The sequence below is a fragment of the Tachyglossus aculeatus genome, chromosome X5 (assembly GCF_015852505.1).
Source record: "Tachyglossus aculeatus isolate mTacAcu1 chromosome X5, mTacAcu1.pri, whole genome shotgun sequence".
NCBI classification, from domain to species: Eukaryota; Metazoa; Chordata; class Mammalia; order Monotremata; family Tachyglossidae; genus Tachyglossus; species Tachyglossus aculeatus.
In genome coordinates, this window is record NC_052097.1 from 8,790,518 (window position 1) to 8,813,944 (window position 23,427).

At 44.6% G+C, this 23,427-nt stretch overlaps 1 protein-coding gene and 1 long non-coding RNA gene across 2 annotated transcripts in view; one reads left to right on the plus strand and one right to left on the minus strand.

Annotated features, from left to right (window-relative positions):
* Nucleotides 1-7,132: 7,132 nt before the first annotated feature.
* On the plus strand, nucleotides 7,133-13,816 carry LOC119947652. The gene is made up of 2 exons (XR_005456513.1): nucleotides 7,133-7,390; nucleotides 13,471-13,816. It is a non-coding gene; the product is annotated as an uncharacterized LOC119947652 (long non-coding RNA).
* Nucleotides 13,817-15,812: 1,996 nt separating this feature from the next.
* The window catches only part of USP53 (ubiquitin specific peptidase 53), a 43,725-nt gene continuing 36,110 nt past the window's right edge, over nucleotides 15,813-23,427 (minus strand). The window contains exons 14-15 of the mRNA XM_038769167.1: nucleotides 20,472-20,568; nucleotides 15,813-19,643 (exon numbers count right to left, since the gene is read on the minus strand). Of these exons, the coding sequence (XP_038625095.1) occupies nucleotides 18,659-19,643; nucleotides 20,472-20,568 (1,082 nt within the window). The 3' untranslated portion in view covers nucleotides 15,813-18,658. The remainder of the gene's footprint in view (nucleotides 19,644-20,471; nucleotides 20,569-23,427) is intronic.

The window sequence follows — 23,427 nt, forward strand, 5'->3', positions numbered from 1 at the left end:
AGGAACTGATACCTCCAAACATCAGACAACTTCCTCTGATGCCAAGGGACTGGGTAGGCCTTCTAGGGAAGTGATTTCTAGGAATGGCACTGGGAGAGGTGCTTGATATTTTCAGGGTTGTTGGTTTACACAGATCAGCCACACAGACAAATTGGTTGCCATCTCCCCAGAGAAGTCTCAGCAAATATTCAAGTACCCTCTGGGTTAGTCCAGTCCTGGCTAGTGAGCAGTGAAAGGGAAAGAAAGAGAAAGTAGAGACAAATGATAGTTCAGGACCAGAAACTGGAAAAGAAAGGAAATTCAGAGAGGAAAAGCGGTGGTGATTTGGAAAATCCCACTAGAAAGGTTCCTCAGGTTAGAGCTGATTTTCTGGAACTGAAAACTAGCAAAGTTGAAGTGAAAACAAGAATTACAATTGGGACATTAAGAAGCAGAATCAACGCATCAATTAACAGTACTGAGTGAGTGCTTACTGTGTATACAGCACTGTTCTAAGTGCTTGTCAGCATTCACTCTAACAGGTAGTAGACATAATTCCCGCCCTCAAGGAGCTTACAGTCTGGAAGAGGTCTCAGATCCAGCAGGCAGGGCCAGAGAATGTGGGTTTCCCAATTTAACCATAATTGTATTTATTTTAGGGTTTGGAAGGGAAAACACTGCAATGTTCCAATGAATAATTTGATGTGGAAGTGCAAAAGCAATTTAATGTGCTGAAAAGAAATGTGGAGTTCTAGATCTGATGAACTAAGAATTGAACAACTCACAGGAGAGGCTTAGCAGGAATTGAAAATGTTACTGTAAACTTTCTACCCTTGAAAAAACAAGGAAAGGAAGTCCCAACCGCCTGCACATTGTGAAAGAAGCTGAACACACATCTGTCTAGCATCCTTTGTGGATGATGACGGGAGTGGGGAGGGACACGAGAATCACCAACCACATGATCCGCCAACAGTGAGGCAATGCTTTTCACCGCAGATGAACTTCTAAGGGTGGAATATGTGAGCAGACTGAATCCTAGCAAGATATCTAACTCAGAATGTCCTGAAGGATGTGTCTCACTCTAACAGGGCAAACACAAAAAGGAAGATGGAGCAATCCGGAGGCAGGGGGTTTCTCTCTTTGAACAGGTATTTTGGGAAGGTTATAGCTTCTAAAGCGCAGATTTAAAAACATCCAGAGGGAATAGTAAATATCAGGGTGGCAAAGGGCTATGCTCAGTGCAGGATTGTCAGCCTCACACTTGTATTATCACCAACACTCATGGGTAGGCTCTCAATGGAGGAAGCATCATTTTCAAATACCCATGTACCCTCTGAAACACACTCACACACACAGACACAAGAAGAAGGTGCCAAATCATCAAATTTAACACAAGTAGAACATTAAAAAAACAAATAAAAAATTGCCACAGGGGGTCAGTTTCTCAGAAAGCCAATTCAATAGCTCTGAATCACTGGTATGGACAGGTTATGACTGGTCCTGATTGGTGGATGTCAGCCTAGATATAGCCTGTCTTTGGAAATAGAGCTGCCCCTCCTACTTCAAAAAAACACTCCCACTCCCACTATGACTCACTTTCCCAACCTCCCACCAAATCCCTCTAGCTTTGACCGGCATCTCCTATCACCTCCTAAATTCTCTCATCCCACTAACTTCTTGCACCTGGTAGACCTGGTGTCTACCAGCTCTGTTGTATTGTACTCTTCCAAATGCTTAGTACAGTGCTCTGCACAGAGTAAACACTCAGTAGATCCCATTGATTGATGGATTCCTACTCTTTGATCCTTTCTCCACCTCTCCTCTCCTTTCCTGGGGCTCGTGCTTCTTCTTCTCACTCTCTCCCACTCCATCATTTTTCAGCTGCAACCTAGTCTTCTCCTCCTCTTCCTTCCTTCGTTAAGAAGAGCAGTAGGGACAGCAGTCAGCGTGTCCAAACTTGTTTGGTTCAAGGGTGCTCACAAAACAGTCGGGGCTATTGCCCCCATCACCCCCTTGGAGATGGCTCCCGTGATCCCATGCTCTTTCCAATAGTCCACACTTGCTCCCTCTCAGACCTGGCATAACTTGTAGGTCTCAGCTTTTTTCTTTTTTACTCGTTGTTGCCAAGGAAAAGGACATGACAAGTTTCCAATAGGGACTCAGGGATGAAACAAGGCCCAGTTTTCCCACCCGGCGCCCCTCGCCCACAGTTGATTAATAAATCTCTCGTCTTCACAAAGCTAGGAGCCCCATCTAGTGGTTTCCTTCGTGTTACATAGAGATCAGAGGATTGTACAGTATAATCATGGCATTTAATAATCATAATAATTGTGGCATTTGTTCATGTGGCAAGCAGTATGCTAAGCAGTGGGGTAGGTACAAGACAATCAGATGGCACAGTCCCTGCCCCACATGGGGTTCACAATCTAAGAGGTAAAGCAAGCAGGCACCTTCTCTCCATCTTACAGATGGAGAAACTGAGGCACAGAGGGGTTAAGTGACTTGTCCGAGATCACAGAGCAAGGCAAGTGGCAGAGCTGGTATTAGAACCCACGTCTCTTGATTTCCATGGCCATGCTCTTTCCAGTAAGATATGCTACCTTCAACCGTTATCTCTATCTGTATTTTTATCTGAGGTGATACTAATTTGGATTGTGGATAAGAGTGTTGGCTAAACAACCAAACCCATTCTCTATTTTCCTAAACTTCATTATTTCATTTGATTTGAAATAACTTCAGCCTTTATATAAGAAATCTATATAGAGAAGCAGCAAGGCCCAGGAATCAGAGGAACTGGGCTCTAATCCCAGCTCTGCCTCTTCAACAAATCAGTCATGGTTATTGAGCACTTACTGTGTGCGGAGCATTGTACTAAGCGCTTGGGAGAGTACAGTACACCAGAGTTGGCAGACATGTTTCCTTCCCATGATGATCTTACAGTCTAGAAAGGGAGAAAGACACTGATATAAATAAATAAATTAAATTACGGACATGTACTTAAAAGCTATGGAGCTGAGGGAGGGGAAAGAGTGAAAATCCTGTTGTAAGGGTGATGCAGACGGGAGTAGAAGAGGAATGGAGGGCTTAGTTGGGGGCGGCCTCTTGGAAATATGTATTTAATAAGGCCTTGATGGTGATTGGCATGAAGTAAGTGCTTAACAAAAACCACCATTATTATTGTTACTTGTATTATTGCTGTTACCCAGACTTCTTTATTTCATTTTATTTGAAACAGCCTCAGTCTGTTAGTTAAGAAATGCATTTTAAAAACAGCTGCTTGCTATGAGCGTTTAGTACGGTGCCTGGCACATAGTAAGCTCTTAACAAACACCATCGTTATTACAAGTGAGCAGAAGCCAACTCCGGAGATGAGTGTCAATGGGACGGCAAAAGGACCATAGAAGGGCTCTACAGGTATGAACCCTGCAATAATTCAGGGATAATACTCTGTTCCTCAGCTCAGGGTCCATCAGGACAAATACAGTAGCTCAGTTACCTCATCTGTAAAATGGGGATTGAGACTGTGAGCCCTAATCGGGCCAGGGATTGTGTCCAACCTGATTAGTTTGTATCTACCCCATGGGTTAGGCACATAGTAGAGAAGCAGCGTGGCTTAGTGGAAAGAGCCCGGGCTTGGGAGTGAGAGGTCATGGGTTCTAATGCCGCCTCTGCCACTTGTCAGCTGTGTGACTTTGGGCAAGTCACTTAACTTCTCTGTGCCTAAATTACCTCATCTGTAAAATGGGGATGAAGCCTGTGAGCCCCATTTTGGACGACCTGATTACCTTGTATCTACCCCAGTGCTTAGAACAGTGCTTGGCACATAGTAAGCACTTAACAAATACCATTATTGTTATAGTAAGCGCTTAAGGAACTTCATTTAAAAAATGTGTTTCATATTTTAGATACCTTGATGTTCCATGGCTGTTTGAGGTCCAGAGAGAAGGCGTGAGGGTACATGCAGATCTCTCAGGTAGAATCATGGGGCTCTAGGATGATGTTTGGAACAAAAATGTGTTCTCCAGAATAAACTGGAGTTGAACTAGTCCTTAGGGCAAGGAAGGTCTTGCCTGGCACAGTGACGAAGCAGCCTGGATTTCCGTCAGTTTCGGCATCTCCTCACATCCTGCCCTACCTGTGGTTTCTATAGGACAGAGGAAGTTAGGCTGGAGGGCAGGCTGACCCAAGGCAGCATGGAGTTCACCCACGCTTTGTCATCACCCATCAATGACAGGGAATGGAAGAAAGACGGGCCTTTAGACCCCAGATCTGACCCTGCCTCTGGCTACCAAGCGAGGAATCAAATGATGGTATCTATTAATAGTAATAAAATGATATTTGTTAAGCACTTACTATGTGCCAGGCAATGATCTAAGCACTGGGGTAGATACAAGATGATCAGGTTGGACACAGTCCTTGTCCCACATAGGGCTCACAGTCTCAATCCCCCTTTTACAGATGAGGGAACTGAGGCCCAGAGAAATTAGTGACTTGCCCAAGATCACAGAGCTGACAAGTGAGCCGGGAATAGAACCACTTATTTATTGAACGCTTACTATGTGCAGAGCACTGTTCTAAGCACTTTGGAGAGTGCAACTCAAGAGAAATTAGCAGACACGTTCCCTGCCCATAATGAGCTACAATCTAGAGAGGCAGACATTAATATGAGTAAATAATTTATACTAAATGATTTAAAGATATGTACCTAAGTGCCACGGGACTGGGGTGAATAACAATTGTCCAAAAGTCACAGATCCGATTGCACAGATGACGCAGAAGGGAGAGTGAGCCAGGGAAAAGGGGGTTTAATCAGGGAAGGCCTCATGGAGAAGGTGTGACCTGAGTTGTGCTTTGAAGGTGGAGAGAGTGGTAGTCTGGCCTATGTGGATGGGGAGGGAATTCCAGGCCAGGGGGATGAAGTGGGAAAAGGGGTTGGTGGCCAGATAGATTGTGGCTGGGGCATATTGAGGAGGCTAGTGCCAGAGGAGTCCAGGCTGTAGTAGAGATCAGTGAGGTGAGGTTGGGTGGGGTGAACTGATTGACTGCTTTAAAGATGATGGTAAGGAGTGTGTCCTAATGGAAAGAGCCCGGGGCCTGAGAGTGGGAACACCTGGGTTCTAATCCCAGTGCAGCTCCTTACCTGCTACGTGACCTTAGGCAAGTCACTTCACTTCCCTTTGTCTCAGTTTCCTGATCTGCAAGATGGGGATTTACTACCCTCCCATTTAGACCTTGAGGCCCACCTGGTACAGGAATTGCCTCAACCTGATTATCTTGTAATTTAATCAGATCTATTAAGTGCTTACTGTGTGCAGAGCGCTGCAATAATGATAATGATAGTGGTATTTGCTTACTACATGCCAAGCACTGTTCTAAGAGCGGGGGTAAGTACAAATTAGGTTGGTCACAGTCTCTGTCCCACACAGGGCTCACACTCTTAATGCCCACTTTACCAATGAGGTAACTGAGGCACAGAGAAGTGAAGTGACTTGCCCAAGGTCACAGAGTAGACATGTGAGGCTACCCCTTTTAGACTGTGAGCCCACTGTTGGGTAGGGACTGTCTCTATGTGATGCCAATTTGTACTTTCCAAGCGCTTAGTACAGTGCTCTGCACATAGTAAGCGCTCAATAAATACGATTGATTGATTGATTGATTGATGTGGCAGAGCTGGGATTAGAATCCATGAGCCTCTGATTCCCAGTCCACGCTCTAGCTTCAAAAATAATAATAATAATGGTATTTGTTAAGCGCTTACTACGTGCCAAGCACTGTTCTAAGCGCTGGGGTAGATAAAGGTAATCAGGTTGTCCCATGTGGGGCTCACAGTCTTAACCCTAACCCTAGGGAAGCAGCGTGGCACAGTGGAAAGAGCACAGGCTTGGGAGTCAGGTCATGGGTTCTAATTCCCGCTCCACCACTTGTCAGCCATGTGACTTTGGGCAAGTCATTTAACTTCTCTGTGTCTCAGTTCCCTCATCTGTCAAATGGGGATGAAGACTGTGAGCCCCACGTGGGACAACCTGATCATTTTGTATCCCCCCAGCGCTTTGAGCAGTGCTTGGCACATAGTAAGCGCTTAACAAATACCGTCATTATTATTGTCACTTCACTTCTCTGGGCCACAGTTCCCTCATCTGTAAAATGGGGACTAAGACTGTGAGCCCCACGTGGGACAACCTGATCACCTTGTATCCCCCCGGTGCTTAGAACAGTGCTTGGCACATAGTAAGCGCGATCACCTCGTAACCTCCCCAGCGCTTAGAACAGTGCTTTGCACATAGTAAGCGCTTAAATGCCATTATTATTATTATTGTAACTTCACTTCTCTGGGCCTCAGTTCCCTCATCTGTAAAACGGGGACTAAGACTGTGAGCCCCACGTGGGACAACCTGATCACCTTGTATGCCCGCAGCACTTCGAACAGTGCTTGGCACATAGTAAGCGCTTAACAAATACCGTCATTATTATTGTCACTTCACTTCTCTGGGCCTCAGTTCCCTCATCTGTAAAATGGGGACTCAGACTGTGAGCCCCACGTGGGACAACTTCATCACCTTGTATCCCCCCAATGCTTAGAACAGTGCTTGGCACATAGTAAGCGCTTAACAAATACCATCATTATTATTGTCACTTAACTTCTCTGGGCCTCAGTTCCCTCATCTGTAAAATGGGGACTCAGACTGTGAGCCTCCCGTGGGACAACCTGATCACCTTGTAACCTCCCCAGCGCTTAGAACAGTGCTTTGCACACAGTAAGCGCTTAATAAATGCCATTATTATTATTATTGTCACTTCACTTCTCTGGGCCTCAGTTCCCTCATCTGTAAAATGGGGACTAAGACTGTGAGCCCCCCACGGGACAACCTGATCACCTCGTATCCCCCCAGCGCTTAGAACAGTGCTTGGCACATAGTAAGCGCTTAACAAATACCATTATTATTATTATTATTATTATAGTAAGCGCTCAATAAATGCGATTGAATTAATGATTATTGGGAAGGAAAATGGCTGACCGACCGGGCCAGGCCTGCCAGGACCGGATGGAACCGGGCCGGACCGGTTTCTGCCACGGGGCGGGGCTCGTCCGCCTCAGGCCGGGGGCGGGGGCCGAGGAGGGCTCACACTGCGCAGGCGCCTGGAGGAAAGGCGGAAGTGGGGTGTCCCGGCGCCTGCGCAGTGCGGCCCGCGGCGGGGCTGAGATGGAGGCGACGACAACGCCGACGATGAGGAGTCGTGACGAGAGCGGGGAAGGGCGAGGCCGGGTCTGCGAGGGTGGCGACAAGGCCCTGAGCCCCGGTCCCCCTCAGGGGCGGCCGCAGGAGCTGCCCAAACACTCCTACTGGTTCGACCTCTGGCTCTTCCTCCTCTTCGACCTGGCGCTCTTCGTCTTCGTCTACCTGTTGCCCTGGTGAGCGGCCGCCCCATCCGTGTCCATCCGTCTCCATCCTTGTCCATCCGTCTCCATCCGTGTCCATCCGTCTCCATCCGTCTCCATCCGTCTCCATCCTTGACCATCCGTGTCCATCCTTGTCCATCCGTCTCCATCCTTGTCCATCTGTCTCCATCCTTGTCCATCCGTCTCCATCCTTGTCCATCTGTGTCTGTCCGTCTCCATCCTTGTCCATCCGTGTCCATCCATCTCCATCCTTGTCCATCCGTCTCCATCCTTGTCCATCCGTCTCCATCCTTATCCATCTGTGTCTATCCGTCTCCATCCTTGTCCATCCGTGTCCATCCATCTCCATCCTTGTCCATCCGTGTCCATCCGTCTCCATCCTTGTCCATCCGTCTACATCCTTGTCCATCCGTCTCCATCCGTGTCTATCCTTGTCCATCCGTCTACATCCTTGTCCATCCGTCTCCATCCTTGTCCATCCTTCTCCATCCTTGTCCATCCGTCTCCATCCTTGTCCATCTGTATCTATCCGTCTCCATCCTTGTCCATCCGTCTCCATCCGTCTCCATCCGTGTCCATCCTTGTCCATCCTTGTCCATCCGTGTCCATCCGTCTCCATCCTTGTCCATCCTTGTCCATCCGTCTCCATCCGTCTCCATCCGTCTCCATCCTTGTCCATCCGTCTCCATCCGTGTCCATCCGTCTCCATCCTTGTCCATCCGTCTCTATATGTTGCCAACTTGTACTTCCCAAGCGCTTAGTACAGTGCTCTGCACACACTAAGCGCTCAATAAATACGATTGATTGATCCGTCTCCATCCGTGCCCATCCGTGTCCAGCCGTCTCCATAATAATAATAATAATAATGGCATTTATTAAGCGCTATGTGCAAAGCACTGTTCTAAGCGCTGGGGAGGTTACAAGGTGATCAGGTTGTCCCACGGGGGGGCTCACAGTCAATCCCCATTTTACAGATGGGGGAACTGAGGCCCAGAGAAGTGACTTGCCCAAAGTCACACAGCTGACAATTGGCAGAGCCGGGATTTGAACCCGTGCCAATCAGTCGTATTTGTTGAGCACTTACTGTGGGCAGAGCACTGTGCTAAGCGCCTGGGAAGTGCAAGTTGGCAACATATAGAGACGGTCCCTACCCAGCAGTGGGCTCACAGTCTAGTCCGTGTCCATCCGGTCCAGGGGAGGTAAACGGAGGCCTGGTGACGGTATTTGTGAAGCGATTATTATGTGCCAGGCACTGTTGGTTGCTCCTCAGAAGGCGCCTTTCATCATCATCAATCGTATTTATTGAGCGCTTACTATGTGCAGAGCACTGTACTAAGCGCTTGGGAAGTACAAATTGGCAACATATAGAGACAGTCCCTACCCAACAGTGGGCTCACAGCCTTTCCAACCTCCCGTTCGGCCCTGGATTCCTTCCCCTCTCAACACCGACCCGCAGAAGTCTAATAATAACAACTGCAGTGTTTGTTAATAATAGTAATGATGGTATTTGTTGAGCGCTTACCGCCTTCCCCTCCCCACAGCACCTGTATATATGTTTGTATGTATCGCTCTATTTATTTTGTACGTATTTATTCTATTTATTTTATTTTGTTAATATGTTTTGTTGTCTGTCTCCCCCTTCTAATAGTAATAATGGCATTTATTAAGCGCTTACTATGTGCAAAGCACTGTTCTGATTGCTGGGGAGATTACAAGGTGACCAGGTTGTCCCCCGTGGGGCTCACAGCCTTCATCCCCATTTTACAGACGAGGGAACTGAGGCCCAGAGAACCGAAGGGACTTGCCCAAAGTCACACAGGTGACAAGTGGCAGATTCGGCCACTGAGCCACGCTGCTTCTCTGCTATGTGCCAAGGACTGTTCTAAGCGCTGGGAGATACAAGGTAATCAGGTCCCACGTGGGGCTCACAGTCTTAATTCCCATTTTACAGATGAGGTAACTGAGGCACAGAGAAGTGAAGCAACTTGCCCAAAGTCACACAGCTGACAAGTGGCGGAGCTGGGATTAGAACCCATGATCTCTGACTCCCAAGCCCGGGCTCTTTTCAGTGAGCTACGCTGCTATAACAATAATAATGATGGTATTTGTTAAGCGCTTACTATGTGCCAAGCACTGTCCTAAGCGCTGGGGGGATACAAGGCAATCAGGTTGTCCCACGTGGGGCTCACAGTCTTAATTCCCATTTTACAGATGCGGTAACCGAGGCACAGAGAAGTGAAGTGATTTTCTCAAAGTCACACAGCTGACAAGTGGCCGAGCTGGGATTAGAGCCCATGATCTCTGACTCCCAAGCCCGGGCTCTTTTCAGTGAGTCACGCTGCTATAACAATAATAATAGTGGTGTTTGTTAAGTGCTTACTATGTTCATTCCTTCATTCAGTCGTATTTATTGAGCGCTTACTGTGTGCAGAGCACTGTACTAAGCGCTTGGGAAGTACAAGTCGGCAACAGATAGAGACAGTCCCTAATAATAATGATGGTATTCGTTAAGCGCTTACTATGTTCGAAGCACTGTTCAAAGCACCAGGGGGGATACAAGGTGATCAGGTTGTCCCACGTGGGGCTCACAGTCTTAGTCCCCATTTTACAGGTGAGGTAACTGAGGCACAGAGAAGTTAAGTGGCTTGCCCAAGGTCACACAGCTGACGAGTGGTGGATGTGGGATTCGAACCCATGACCTCTGACTCCCAAGCCCGGGCTCTTTTCAGTGAGCCACGCTGCTATAACAATAATAATGATGGTATTTGTTAAGTGCTTACTATGTTCATTCATTCATTCAGTCGTATTTATTGAGTGCTTACTGTGTGCAGAGCACTGTACTAAGCACTTGGGAAGTACAAGTTGGCAACAGATAGGGATGGTCCTTACCCAACTATGGGCTCACAGTCTAGGAAGCAGCGTGGCTCACTGGCAAGAGCCCGGGCTTGGGAGTTAGAGGTTGTGGGTTCTAATCCCGACTCCCCCACTTGTCAGCTGTGTGACTTTGGGCAAGTCCCTTCACTTCTCTGTGCGTCTCAGTTCCCTCATCTGTAAAATGGGGATGAAGACTCTGAGCCCCACGTGGGATAACCTGATTACTTTGTATCCATCCCAGTGCTTAGAACAGTGCTTGGCACATAGTAAACGCTTAACAAATGCCATCATCGTCATCATCATCATCACTGCTCTAAGCGCTGCGGTGGATACAGGGTAATCAGGTTGTCCCATGTGGGGCTCACACTTTTAATCCCCATTTTACAGATAATAATAATAATAATAATGTGTTTTTTAAGTAGCATGGCATAGTGGAGAGAGCCTGGGCCTGGGAATCAGAGGTTCGTGGGTTCTAATCCTTCTAGACCTTCTAGACTGTGAGCCCGTTGTTGGGTAGGGACCGTCTCCATATGTTGCTGATTTGTACTTCCCAAGCGCATAGTATAGTGCTCTGCACTCTGTAAGCACTCAGTAAATACGATTGAGTGAATGAGTGAATAATCCCGGCTCTGCCACTCATCTGCTGAGTGCGACCTTGAGCAAGTCTCTTTACTTTTCTGGGCCTCGGTTTCTTCATCTGTAAAATGGGGATTGAGATTGTGAGCCCCATATGGGAAAAGGACTGTGTCCAACCTGATTTGCGTGTATCCACTCCCAGCATTTAGTACAGTGCCTGGCACACAGTAAGCCGTTAACAAATGCCATAATTGTTATTAAGTGCTTACTACATGCCAAACACTGTTCTAAGTTCTGGGGTAGATATAAGGTAATCAGGTTGTCCCATGTGGGGCTCACAGTCCTAATTCCCATTTTCCAGATGAAGGAACTGAGGCACAGAGAAGTTAAGCGATTTGCCTAAGGTCACACAGCAGGCAAGTGGCAGAGCTGGGATTAGAACTCAGGACTGAGCTCTACCCATTGGTCCAGGCTGCTTGTCTCCGGGCTCCACCTAGGCCGGACCTTGAAGCATCGCTGATTGTATAATTGTTATTATTGTTATTACTATGCACTTCCTATTTGTCTAGGACTGTTCTAAACACTGGAATAGATACAAGTTCATCCTCTAGACTATGAGCTCGTTGTGGGCAGGAGTTGTTACTGTTTATTGTTGTGTTTTTTCCCCAAAATCTTAGTAGAGCTTAATGAATACGATTGAATGAATGAGTGGATCAAAGTTAGCCCTGTCTTTTCCACTAGACTGTAAGGTTGTTCTTGGCAAGGAACGTGTCTACCAACTCTATTGTGTTGTACTCTCCCAAGCGCCTAGTACAGTGCTCTGCACAGTAAGCACTCAGTAATACCAATGTTTGTCCTGCATGGGGCTCATAATCTAAATAGGAGGGTGAGCAGGTATTTAGTCCCCATTTAGCAGTTGAGGAAACAAAGGTACAGAGAAGTTAAGCGATTTGCCCACGGTTACGCAGCAAGTAATTGTCAGAGCCTGGGATTAAGAATCCAGGTCCTCTGAATCCCAAATCTGGGCTCTTTCCACCAGACCACACTGCTTCGATCCCGCACCGTCGGTTTGGTGATTGCGAGGAGGAGGGAAAGGGGGAGGACTTGAATTTGTCCCATTCCATATGCCAAATGGTGATCTGTGTGACCTCTGTGTCTCAGTTTCCTCCTGTATAAAGCGGGGATTGAATACAAGTGGCTTCTTGTCGGCCGTGTGACCTTGGGTAAATCACTAACTTGTCTGGGCCTCGATTACCACATCTGTGAAATAGGGATTAAGACTGAGCTCTTTACTGGATAGGGACTGGGTCCAACCTGATGATCTTGTATCTACCCCAGCACTTAAGCAGAACATCTGACGCATAGTAAGCACTTAACAGATACCCCACCTATTTTAATTATAATTCATAACAGCAATTATAATTGTGTTTCTGTGTCAAGCACTTTGGTATATGCTGGGATAGATAAAACACAGTTATACTTAGCATTGAAGCTCCAGGTAAAAACAACTCCACAGGTGGCCAGCGATCTTCCCATTTGCTGTATTTTTGCTTGAAGTGACATAAAATATGGAACAGCTTCACAGTCTCGTAGAAAGAAAATCATTTCTGGGTGTTAGTTCATGGAGGGGCATTTGACAGCAGCCTGATCCACCCACGGTCACTATGCAAAAGTGAATCAGGAGGCCTGTGGTGGTTTTGATTCACACCAGTTGCATTCTACAGCCAAATTTTTCACTTTTTCAGGATAATACAGTAGAATTGGTAGACATGAGCCCTGCCTTTAATGAGCTTTATTATATACCAAGCAGTATGCTGACCTCTGGGGTACTTACAAGACAGTCAGGTCAGAGCCTGTCCTTGGCCCACACAGAATTCTCCAAAGGGTGAGATGTTCATTCATACATTCAGTCGTATTCATTCATTCATTCAGTTGTATTTATTGAGTGCTTACTGTGTGCAGAACACTGTACTAAGCGCTTGGGAAGTACAAGTTTGCAACATAAAGAGACGGTCCCTACCCAACAACGGGCTCACAGTCTAGAAGGGGGAGACAGACAACAAAACAAAACGTGGACAAGTGTCACGTCGTCAGAACAAATAAAGCTAGATGCACATCATTAACAAAATAGTTTAGTAATGTCTCATAAATAAATGCCTCATCCTTGTTTCACAAGTGTGGTAACTTGAGGCCCAGAGAAGTTCTGTGCTTGCTCAAGGGCACACAGCAGGCAAGTGGTTTTGAAATTAGAATCCAGGTCTCGTCTCCCTACCCTGTGCTCTTTTTACTAGGCCATGCTGTAAAAAAAAAAAAAAAGCTCCTTTTCTCTCCCCTTGAAGGGGGCCCATGTTATAATTTCTCAGTAGCAAATATTTTTTTGAGATTGAATTTGCCAATTAAACAAAAGTAGAAAGGGCGGGAATACCTGTGGGGCAACCAGGGTGATGCTGCCACTTTTCAGAGAGGTGACAACTAGGCACTGTGGCTATCAGAGTATCTACCCTGGCCAGCGAGCAGTGCAGCTCTGTCTAACCAGAGTGAGAGGCCAAAGAGGTGGGGAGAGAGGGGACGGATGTGGATTCTCTGAGTCTGGAATTGCTTTTCTTGCTCCCATTCAGTGAATTGGCCTCTGTATTTTACAGACTGAATTCCCTGAAACCTGCAATAAGGAATTGGCTTTTTGTTTTGGTGTCTTCCAAGAATGTTGACCTTCTAAGCAAGAAGTGCAAAGAGAAGAAAGATGGGATGTGCAATAGAGGACTTCTTTGCAGCTGTAGGACTACTTGGTTTGCTACAAAGGATCTTCTACAGTATGTAGGTGAAGGCCCCTTACCCCGTTAAATCAGATCCATTACCCTATTAGTGCAAATGTACATTTGGATTCATTTTAAAGTAACTTCTAAACACATCTGTTGGCTTAACAATAAACATATGATGGGATTTTTGAATTTGCCATTGTGAGGACAGTATTAAACGTTTGAAAGCAAAGATGATTCTTATCTACTCTTTTATAAATTTGAAAGACTGGTTATGTGATATACTGGTTTCAGGACCTTTATGCTTGATTCTTATCCATGACATGAGAGTGTAGTACCAGAGGTTTTCAAGAATATTTCTGTGGAGAATTGTAAAATAGCTAAAAAAGGTAAAAGCTGAACTTTTATATTTTCAATTTTAACCCAGGGGAAATGGGTGTTTATCAAAGCTTTGAGTCTTACCAGGGTTCGTAGTCATCTTTTTTGCCAGAGGTGAAGGTGGTTTTTTATGAGCAGGGCCAGTTATCAGCTTAAATACTACTGTTTTGATAAAGTAAATAAAGGTAACAATCCTAAATTGCAAAAAACATTCAGGCATCATTCCATGAAGGAAGTTACAGGTAACTGTGACTAAAATACTAATGAAAACTACATTTTGTAATACTCGTGAAATTATTTTCCAATTTTTCTATACTTTTACTAAAACTTTATTGATAACTCAATTCCATGTAATTGCTTGTATCAGGTAAAATCTGAATAGGAACATATGACGACTCAGCTCTGCTTGGAAAGAAGATCTGAGACTTGTATTTGTTGAAATCTTGGCATTTTTCCTATTACAACACTTACTTCCATGGGAAGGAGAGGAAAAAGCTGTCAAATATATTAGCAAAAGGAGCAGTCACTGTTTCAGGAAAGCCAAGGGACTCTGATTTACTTCCGTTAAGATCAAAGTGTGTTTAGTTCTTGACTTACAATAGCTGAATTTCATTGCACAATGCACGCCAGAACAAACACTCTTGAGGTTGCCCAATAATTGAAACAATATGCTCCTTCATTGATCACGGAGAGCCTCCATTTGGCTGAGTAGACGTCATGTTGGGTGCTAAATTAAAGCACAATGACTGGTTGGCTCAGGGCTTTTACTAATATGGGTCATAAGCCATATGTGTTTATTAACTGATGTTGATTTATTTCTCACCAACAGTGCCCTAGGCAAAGGGGTGTCACCTTGTATCCTCCCCCAGCGCTTACAGCAGTGCTTTACACATAGTAAGCGCTTAACAAATGCCATCATCATCAGCCCCCTAAAGCCGCTGTTGACAAGAGTCAACATTTCTCTTTAGGTAAAAGTGAGTCACCTCACCGGAGCAACCCAGCCTTTGGTTGTGGCTCTCTTGGAGGGCAAAAAAGCACTACACTGAGGAAACTGTTTAGTTACCTGAATTGTTTGGAGTCTAAAGTTGATCAGTTCTACCTTCCAATGATTGAAAACTATTTTTATCAGAAAAATCCCTTTAGCAGGGTAAGGCTCTCTGATCAATATTGGCTCACTGAATTCCATTGCAGGATATCTGCTGTAGTTACTTTACCCTACCCTGGTTGGACAACACATCATTTGAATGAAAGGATAACACCTTTATCTAAAATTCTGAAACAGCAGAGGAAAATGAGGTCATGAAGAGCTGTCGCCAGGCTCTCTAGTCTTTCCACAAGGTTTAACTGCAGAAAAATTATAAATGCCAAAACGTTTACCTCTACACACTCATTTTTTCTTTTCCTTCCTTCCAATCTACCTGTTGGCCCCTTCTAGGATTTTGATGAGATGATTATCTGGAGGATCACCCCTTTGACTACTGTAACCTCATTATGGGCAGGGAATGTGTCTACCGACTGTTGTATGGTGGTAATAGTAATAACTGTGGCATGTTAAGCACTTACTATGTGCCAAGCACTGTACTTAGTGCTGGGATGGATATAAGCAAATCAGATTGGACATAGTCCCTGTCCCATGTGGGGCTCTCAGATTCAATCCCCATTTTACAGATGAGGTAACTGGGGCCCAGAGAATTGAAGTAACTTGCCCAAGGTCACACAGCAGACATAGAACTTACAACCTTCTGACTCCCAAGCCCGCGCTCTATCCCCTGTGCCATACTGCAGTACTTAGTACAGTGCTATGAACCCAGTAAGCACTCAATAAATATGACAGAATGAGGAGGGAACATGACCTCCAGGGGTAGGAGGAGTTTAGGTGGGAAAAGTCAGGGTGTTGGCAGGGATGAGAGAAGACAGTAAAAGCTGAAACATCTGGGAGACAAAAGACGCTTTTCTAGTTCCCATTTGGCTCCTTGAAGCAAACTGCCCACAAAGGTCCTCACGGTGGAGCTAAATCAGTCCTTCTGCCTTTCTTGTAGGACTACTAGGATAAAATGAGCACGTGCAAGTGCTTTGGAAAAAGTAAAATGTTATACATTTGAGGTAAGGGCTGGCTTGGAATGTAACCTTACTGTCCACTCTTAAGCCATCATTTTACCAACCTGCACTCTCCCAGGATCAGATGGTTGCCAACTTCATTGTCTTAGCATCAATATGGCATCACATAGAGCATGGTGGACCCTGGGTTTTTGGGGAAAGAAGGGGTGCTGGAGAATGTTTCCGAGGAGCATTTCGACCAAAAGTGACTGGAGCAGTGATATTTGCCTGAATTAGTTTCTACTTATTTTCCTCTGCAACCTGACCTTAAGCTATTTGGAATCCTAACAATGTTTTACAAATCATGTAGAAAGCACACAATAGATCCAGTATAAAAGAGTCCAGGAACTCTAATTTATCATTAACAATTTTAATTTAGAAAGGACTGCAACTTTGAATGAAAATAAGTCAACTGTAGTGGAAAAAAATACTGTTCATTGCAAGAATTGTTAAATGAAATTATTTTTTACCATGATATAAATCTACCCAAGTGAGAACATATTTAAAAAATAGACATGCTAGGAATTAAAACAATAGTTTAGTGTGCATTCAGCTTTCATGTGGAGTGTACGATCAAATCGAAAAACAAATATTGATATTTGTTTCGACATTAAGCAGTTTAGGAGGGAATGACCTGAATATCAAAAGGCTCTGGTGGGATTTTAAGTACACTGACTATTCTTGGAACTTGTTGCTGAGCAGAGAAGACAACCTCATAAATTTCTTTAAATACCAATAATAAAAATGTGATCAGAAACCTTATTCATTGGCTTAAATAATAAAGCAAAAATAATTTCTTTGTACAGCTAGGTTCTGAACACTGCTATGCATTTACTGAAAATAACTGACATTGATTTACATCATATGTAATAATGTTAGGCAAACGTTGGAGTTAAATATACTGTCACGTCAAATACATCTATACAAACTGTTCACATTTACAAGCTTCAGTACTAAAAGTTTGGCTTTATAAAAAGGATAAAATTTAACCTAGTTGGTGTTCAAGTATTTCTAAATTGGATTAGAAAGTATAACAAAGCAGGGCTAACGAGTGGTAAATGAAGTTTAAGTAAAAATTTTAGGTTTTTTTCATAAGCCACCAGCTCAGTGCAAACTGAAATGAGGAATTAAGGTCATAAGGGAATTAAATATTTCTCCAGTTTTTCAGAGCCTTGTGCACATTTCAGGTGGGTAAGATGTTTGATACAGCTAATCAAACCCCTGTATTATTCATAATTGGAAAGGAAAATGATCTTGTTGCAGAGCTTTGGTACAGGGCTATTTCTGGTATCCCCAAAAAATGGCATTTGAGAAAATAGCCACCAACCCTACTAACTGAACCTGTTTGTAAAAGCCCTCCAATGGAGGCCGTTCCAAGCAATTTGGCATTGTGCTTAAAATTTGGTTTAATTTCATTAAAATGGAACTCCCCCGCTAAAGTATGGGGGTCCAATCTGCAGCGCATTCCAATGTAAAACTTATTCAGCATAGTGACCGAGAATGAAATTGTTCAATAAATGAAGGAAAGTTTTCCCCCTCAGAATTTCAATTAGGGATATGTCAACAGATACCGAAACCAGTCCAGGTTCTCCAAATGTTTCAAAAAGGAAAAACATTCGGGGTAATTTGCTATGAAATTCAGACCCACGAACGAATATGGCAATGTACAATAAGGAGGAAATGGTGTAATTTACAGGTTATCAGCTCCAAAACTTGGGAGGAAAAAAATACTTCACCTACAATTGGAGGGGGAAATTTGTAAGGTAAAGCTCTGCACTAGCAGTTAGTATTTTTACCTTAGTAGCTTACGTGGCTGAAGTAACGTTTATGACACAACAGAACACGCCTAGACTGAAACAGGTCACGGATGAGGCATTCAGAATTCAGGCTGACAAAAGGAAAAAAAGCAAAAATGTAGTTCTTAAGTATTAAGTCTCGTGTTCCTGACCTAACAAGTTTCATTTTAATCATGTAGCATTAAGGCATTTTTTAAAATGCTAGAAAATTAGGAACTAAATGAGTTTTAAGACACTTTAAAGGGAGTCATTGATAGAAGACTATCACAGAAGTCAAAGATTTTTTAAAAATGGGTGAAGCCTACCCATCAGAAAGTGCTTCTTCATGGGCAAATACTGCTCCAACTCTACCCATGTTACACATGGCATCATTTATCAGCGCACCTTATCAGCCTACACACAGTTACTGGCTAATTCACAACACCTGTGGCTTACAATCACCATAAAGGGAGAACATTAGTCTTTAGGAATGGCAGCAGGGTACCAGACTCATATTCTGTAGTCCCCCTTCATCCCCTCTCATCCCCCTTTACTGGGGTACGTAAGGCTCAGTTCAGACAGGACCACTTGAAAATAAAAGTGCCCACAAACTGCAGCGTGGGGGACGACGGGTGGGGAGAGGGGCACGCTTTCTAAGAGACTGATCCAACATCCTCATAAAGAGCCCAAATTTAAATTTCTACCCCAGATGTATGAAGACAGTCAAGTTTTCCTAAATTGACCCGGTAGGTTCCTGGTTAAGTGGATAAGGTTGAAGTGCCAACTTCGCTTGCTGACCTGACTCGTGTATCTCCCAGTTTTACTTATTTATTACAGTGTATGCCACCTAGGCTGGGTTTATATCTTGGCTCTGAAGAAGCACTGCTGGCTTCAAGACTGATAGGGTAGACAGGTTCCACCCCTGCTTCAGTTTGCGATAGAGGCTCATCACAGAGGCCACCCTTGTCTGTGAAATATAGCTTCGGTCTCTGGTGGTATTTCAATCTGTAGGTGTCGGTCATGCAGCTGTCCACGGAAAAATACGTCGTCAGAGATACACCTTCCACAGCGCTGGAACGTGGCTTGGTTTGGTGAAATCTCTTATTGAGCCCCTCTGAGGCTGCCCAAAAGTCACTGCCTGGAGAGTTGAATGGATAGCTTGGCTTCTGATGGGGAAAATCTTTTCTTGGAAACGTTGCTTTAAGTCTTTCTTCACTGGTACATGCACCTGCTTCTAATTCTGGTTGCGGAGGAGCACTTGAGTACTTCGGAAGGCCGAGGGGATGAGTCTGTTGGATCTCTTGCAATTTCTCTTCAAGGGAAGATTTACGACCTTGCGATCCCGGCACAATGGTCTTAGCGTTCTTCTTTGGAGGCAAAGGGGGAGGTAGGCTCTGGCAGGCAACCTTTGGCATCCAGCAGTCGCCAGGGCTGCTAAACAACTCAGCTCTCTGCTCTCCGGACAGAGGCAGCTCAGAAGCTGGTGATTCCATGCTACCTGCTTGTACCACGGAGGGGTATCCTGGTTTGGAGCCAGTTGCTTTTGCTGGAGAAGATGGCAGATCGTTGTAAATCAGCATCTTCCCAAAAAGCAAATGATCATTGCTGGGTGAAGGAATTAAGCCCCCAGCACTATGCAAGGACAAACCCGTCTTTCCTGGATTAAGCCAGCCTGAAGATTGCTGTTCGTTTAATTTGTCCATCTTCTGTTCCTTCAGTCTGAGCAGCTGGTCTCTTGTCATGTGGTCTTTGAGCGGCTGTGAGCTTGATGAAGGGAAGAATTTTCCGTTGGTTTCAGGTACATGTAATCTAAAACAGAGAAAGGATTCAGGCTGGAAAAATTTCTAAATCCTTTGGCTTCACAATAGAAAGCTGGTATCAATTTTCAGAACTTATTAGAATATCGTAGCTGAAAGAACATAAAACCATCCTTTTTATTATCATTACTGGGTCAGATCAGTGGCTTTTCCAGTCCAGCACTCTGCCTCTAACAGAACCATGCGATGGTTGCCTTCTTGACATGCATCATAAACAATTATTCATCATCCCCCTCTAGAATTTAAGCTCATCATGCACAGGGAATGTATCCACCAATTCTGTTACATTGTACTCTCCCACATGCTTGGTACAGAGCTCTGCACACAGTAAGCACTCAATAAATATGACTGATTGATTGATGGGCTAACTAATTTTTCCCTCTACCCCCATAAACTACTTGTCCTTGAATTTATCAGATGATTGCCATTGCAGTTTGCTATTACAAAAATAATTACACCGCCATGCCTGTAAAACAAATGTAGCTTGGTATTTTTTGTTTGAAAGAGAATTCTTGGTCTTTCTTTTTCCCCTCTATGAGATCTATGCTTGAATCTTTAAGCGCAACTTTGATATTTTGCAAGCTGTTCATGACTCTTCACTACACAGACCAAAAGCTACCCCACTTTTTTCCAAGGCACAGACATTTATAATGTGGATTCAATACTTTAGTTGCAAAGTAAGTGCCCAATAAAGCCCGTTCAGTGACCGACTTTACAGCACCAGCAATTTTCAAACAAGGAAACTCACCTCAGGACCAACAAAAATGAAGTGGAAGCCTTTAAAAAAAAAAAAATCTACTCCCAAATTCCCCATTCTCACCTCTTCATAAAAGGACTGTTCAGTGGCATCTGTGATTCTGCACAGAGATCATCCAGTCCATTGGCCACTTGCACATTCTTGAGATCTCTTCTCAAACCTGAAGAAAGAACATCCCAAAATTCATTTTCCCAAACAACTGAAACCAGCCCTGAGAATTTATTCTACTTCACTTAGAAGGTCATTTTCTTTAGGAGTCTAGTGTCACCAGCGGCAAGCCCCAGAGGCTAGTTGTTAAGATTGGGGACATTGGGCTTGGGCCGACTGTGTCTGAAGGGGCAATCCTGAAGCCATTCCTGATCCTCCCTGGTCTAACCGGGCAGGAAAGATGCCTGAATGCCATTGACCTGGTCCCACTGGCAACGCTCGCTATGTGGGGGCCCTTTCCCTTCCTCCAAATGGGGCCTCACTGCGGTCCAGAGTGTGTGGGGCTAGTAGCCGCCGGACACGTGGAGCTGGGCTAGGTCTGACTAGTCGGCGCCCATCAGCCCCCAACCCACACTGGTGGCACGTTAGAATGGGAAAGCATTTCGGCTGGGTCTCGACAGCACATCCTAAATTTACACCCGATTCCAAGTTTGCATGTTATTCTTCAGACAGAGCTTCATCAGTTTCCTCTCCCACAATGATAATAATTGTGGAATTTACCAAGCGCTTACTATGTGTAAAGCATTCTAGTCAGTCAGTGAATTTATTGAGTGCTTACTGTGTGCAGAGCACTGTACAAAGCACTAGGGAGAGTACAGTATGACAATATAACAGAAACATTCCCTGGCCACAGTGGACTGTAGTGAGCACTGGGGTAGGTATAAGATAATCCTGTTCCACATGGGGCTCACAGTCTAAGTAAGAGGGGGAACAGATATTGAATCTCCATTTTGCAGATGAGGGAATTGGGGCGTAGAAGTCAAGTGGTTTTCCCAAGATCACGTATCATGCAAGTGGCGACACCAGGATTAGAATTCAGGTCCTCTGATTCCCAGGCATGGTGCTCTTTCCACTAGGCCACGCTACTTCTCTCAGTGGAAACGGTAACTGTCCTCGCGGCCAAACGTCCATCCCATCTCACGACTCTGCTGGCCTGCCCAGGTCTTACCTCTTAGGGTTATCTTTTCCGCGGCACTTATAATTAGACTGTACACTGTACTCTCACTGCATGTTTGAAAGAGCAAGGACAAGTTTGGAAGAAGACTTTGTACAGCAATGTACGTTCAAAAGACCTTCAATAAATATTAAATGACTGTCAAGAGGGAGTTTCATTGTAGCAGTATATGAACCAGATCCTTCACTTTGGTGTCCCATGTTAACAAGGTACAAACATGTACCTTGTTATCAGAGATACAGAGCCCGGGCTTTGGAGTCAGAGTCCATGGGTTCAAATCCCAGCCCTGCCAATTGTCAGCTGTGTGACTTGGGGCAAGTCACTTAACTTCTCTGGGCCTCCGTTCCCTTATCTGTAAAATGGGGATTAAGACTGTGAGCCCCACATGGGACAACCTGATCACCGTGTATCCCCACAGCGCTTAGAACAGTGCTTTGCACATAGTAAGCACTTAACAAATACCAAAATTATTATTATTGGTTTACTTCAACACTTGACAAATAGGTAGTAGCAGCCCCATCAGGGTGAGTTGTTTCGATGATGCTATTACCCAACATTTCAGTTTCATGAGTCTTGAGTAGACTTTTAAGTCCCTTTTAGACTGTGAGCCCACTGTTGGGTAGGGACTGTCTCTATATGTTGCCAACTTGTACTTCCCACGTGCTTAGTACAGTGCTCTGCACACAGTAAGCGCTCAATAAATACGATTGATTGATTGATTGGTTGACTCCAGAAGCCTGAGTCCAAACTCTGCTACCAGCCTGTTGTGTGACTTGTAGGCAAGTTCCTTAACCTCCGTGATTGATTGATTGATTGATTGATCTGCAAAACGGACAATATCTGCCTTTCTGCCTACCTTACAAGGGCTATTGTGAGGGCAACTGAGATAAGCAATACGATCCTAACATTATCAGCCTTGATTTTGCCCATAGGACCTGGATCTGCCAGCTATCAAAGCAAAAGGCAGGAAGGCAGGGTGATTGGGGGTGGGATCCGAGCAGAGTTTCAGAACTATATAGATTCTTGACTGTTAGCTCGTTGTCGACAGGGAATGTATCCACCAACTCTGTTATACTGTATTAAACTTGTGGCCAGGGAATGTGTCTGTTTATTGTCATATTGTACTCTCCCAAGTGCTTAGTACAGTGCTGTGCATAGAATAAGTGCTCAGTAAATATGATTGAATGAATACTCTCCCAAGTATTAGAGAAGCAGCGTGGCTCAGTGGAAAGAGCACGGGCTTTGGAGTCAGAGGTCATGGGTTCAAATCCCGGCTCCACCAATTGTCAGCTGTGTGACTTTGGGCAAGTCACTTAACTTCTCTGTGCCTCAGTTCCCTCATCTGTAAAATGGGGATTAAGACTGTGAGTCCCCTGTGGGATAACCTGATCACCTTGTAACCTCCCCAGCGCTTAGAACAGTGCTTTGCACATAGTAAGCGCTTAATAAATGCCATTATTATTATTATTATTAAGTGCTTAGTACAGGGTTCTGCACACAGTAATCACTCAATAAACACCATCGATTATTACACTATATTTATATTAATGTCTGTCTCCCACTCCAGACTGTGAGCTCCTTGTGGGCAGGGAATGGGTCTACCGACTATGTTCTAATTTCCCAAGTGCTCTGCACATATTAAGCCTTTAAAACCATTGATATATATACTAGAAAATATGCTTCCTACCTATTCCTAAAAATGGACTGTGCCAACATGTCTTCGAAAATAAGGTGTGCCATTGGACACAGGCTAATATTAACTTGTCATGGTTTAAGTGACAAGTTTTTATCTAGATGTTTTTTTTTCCCCAAAGCAAATCATCATGGTTCTAAAATATGCCCATGGGCTCAACTTTA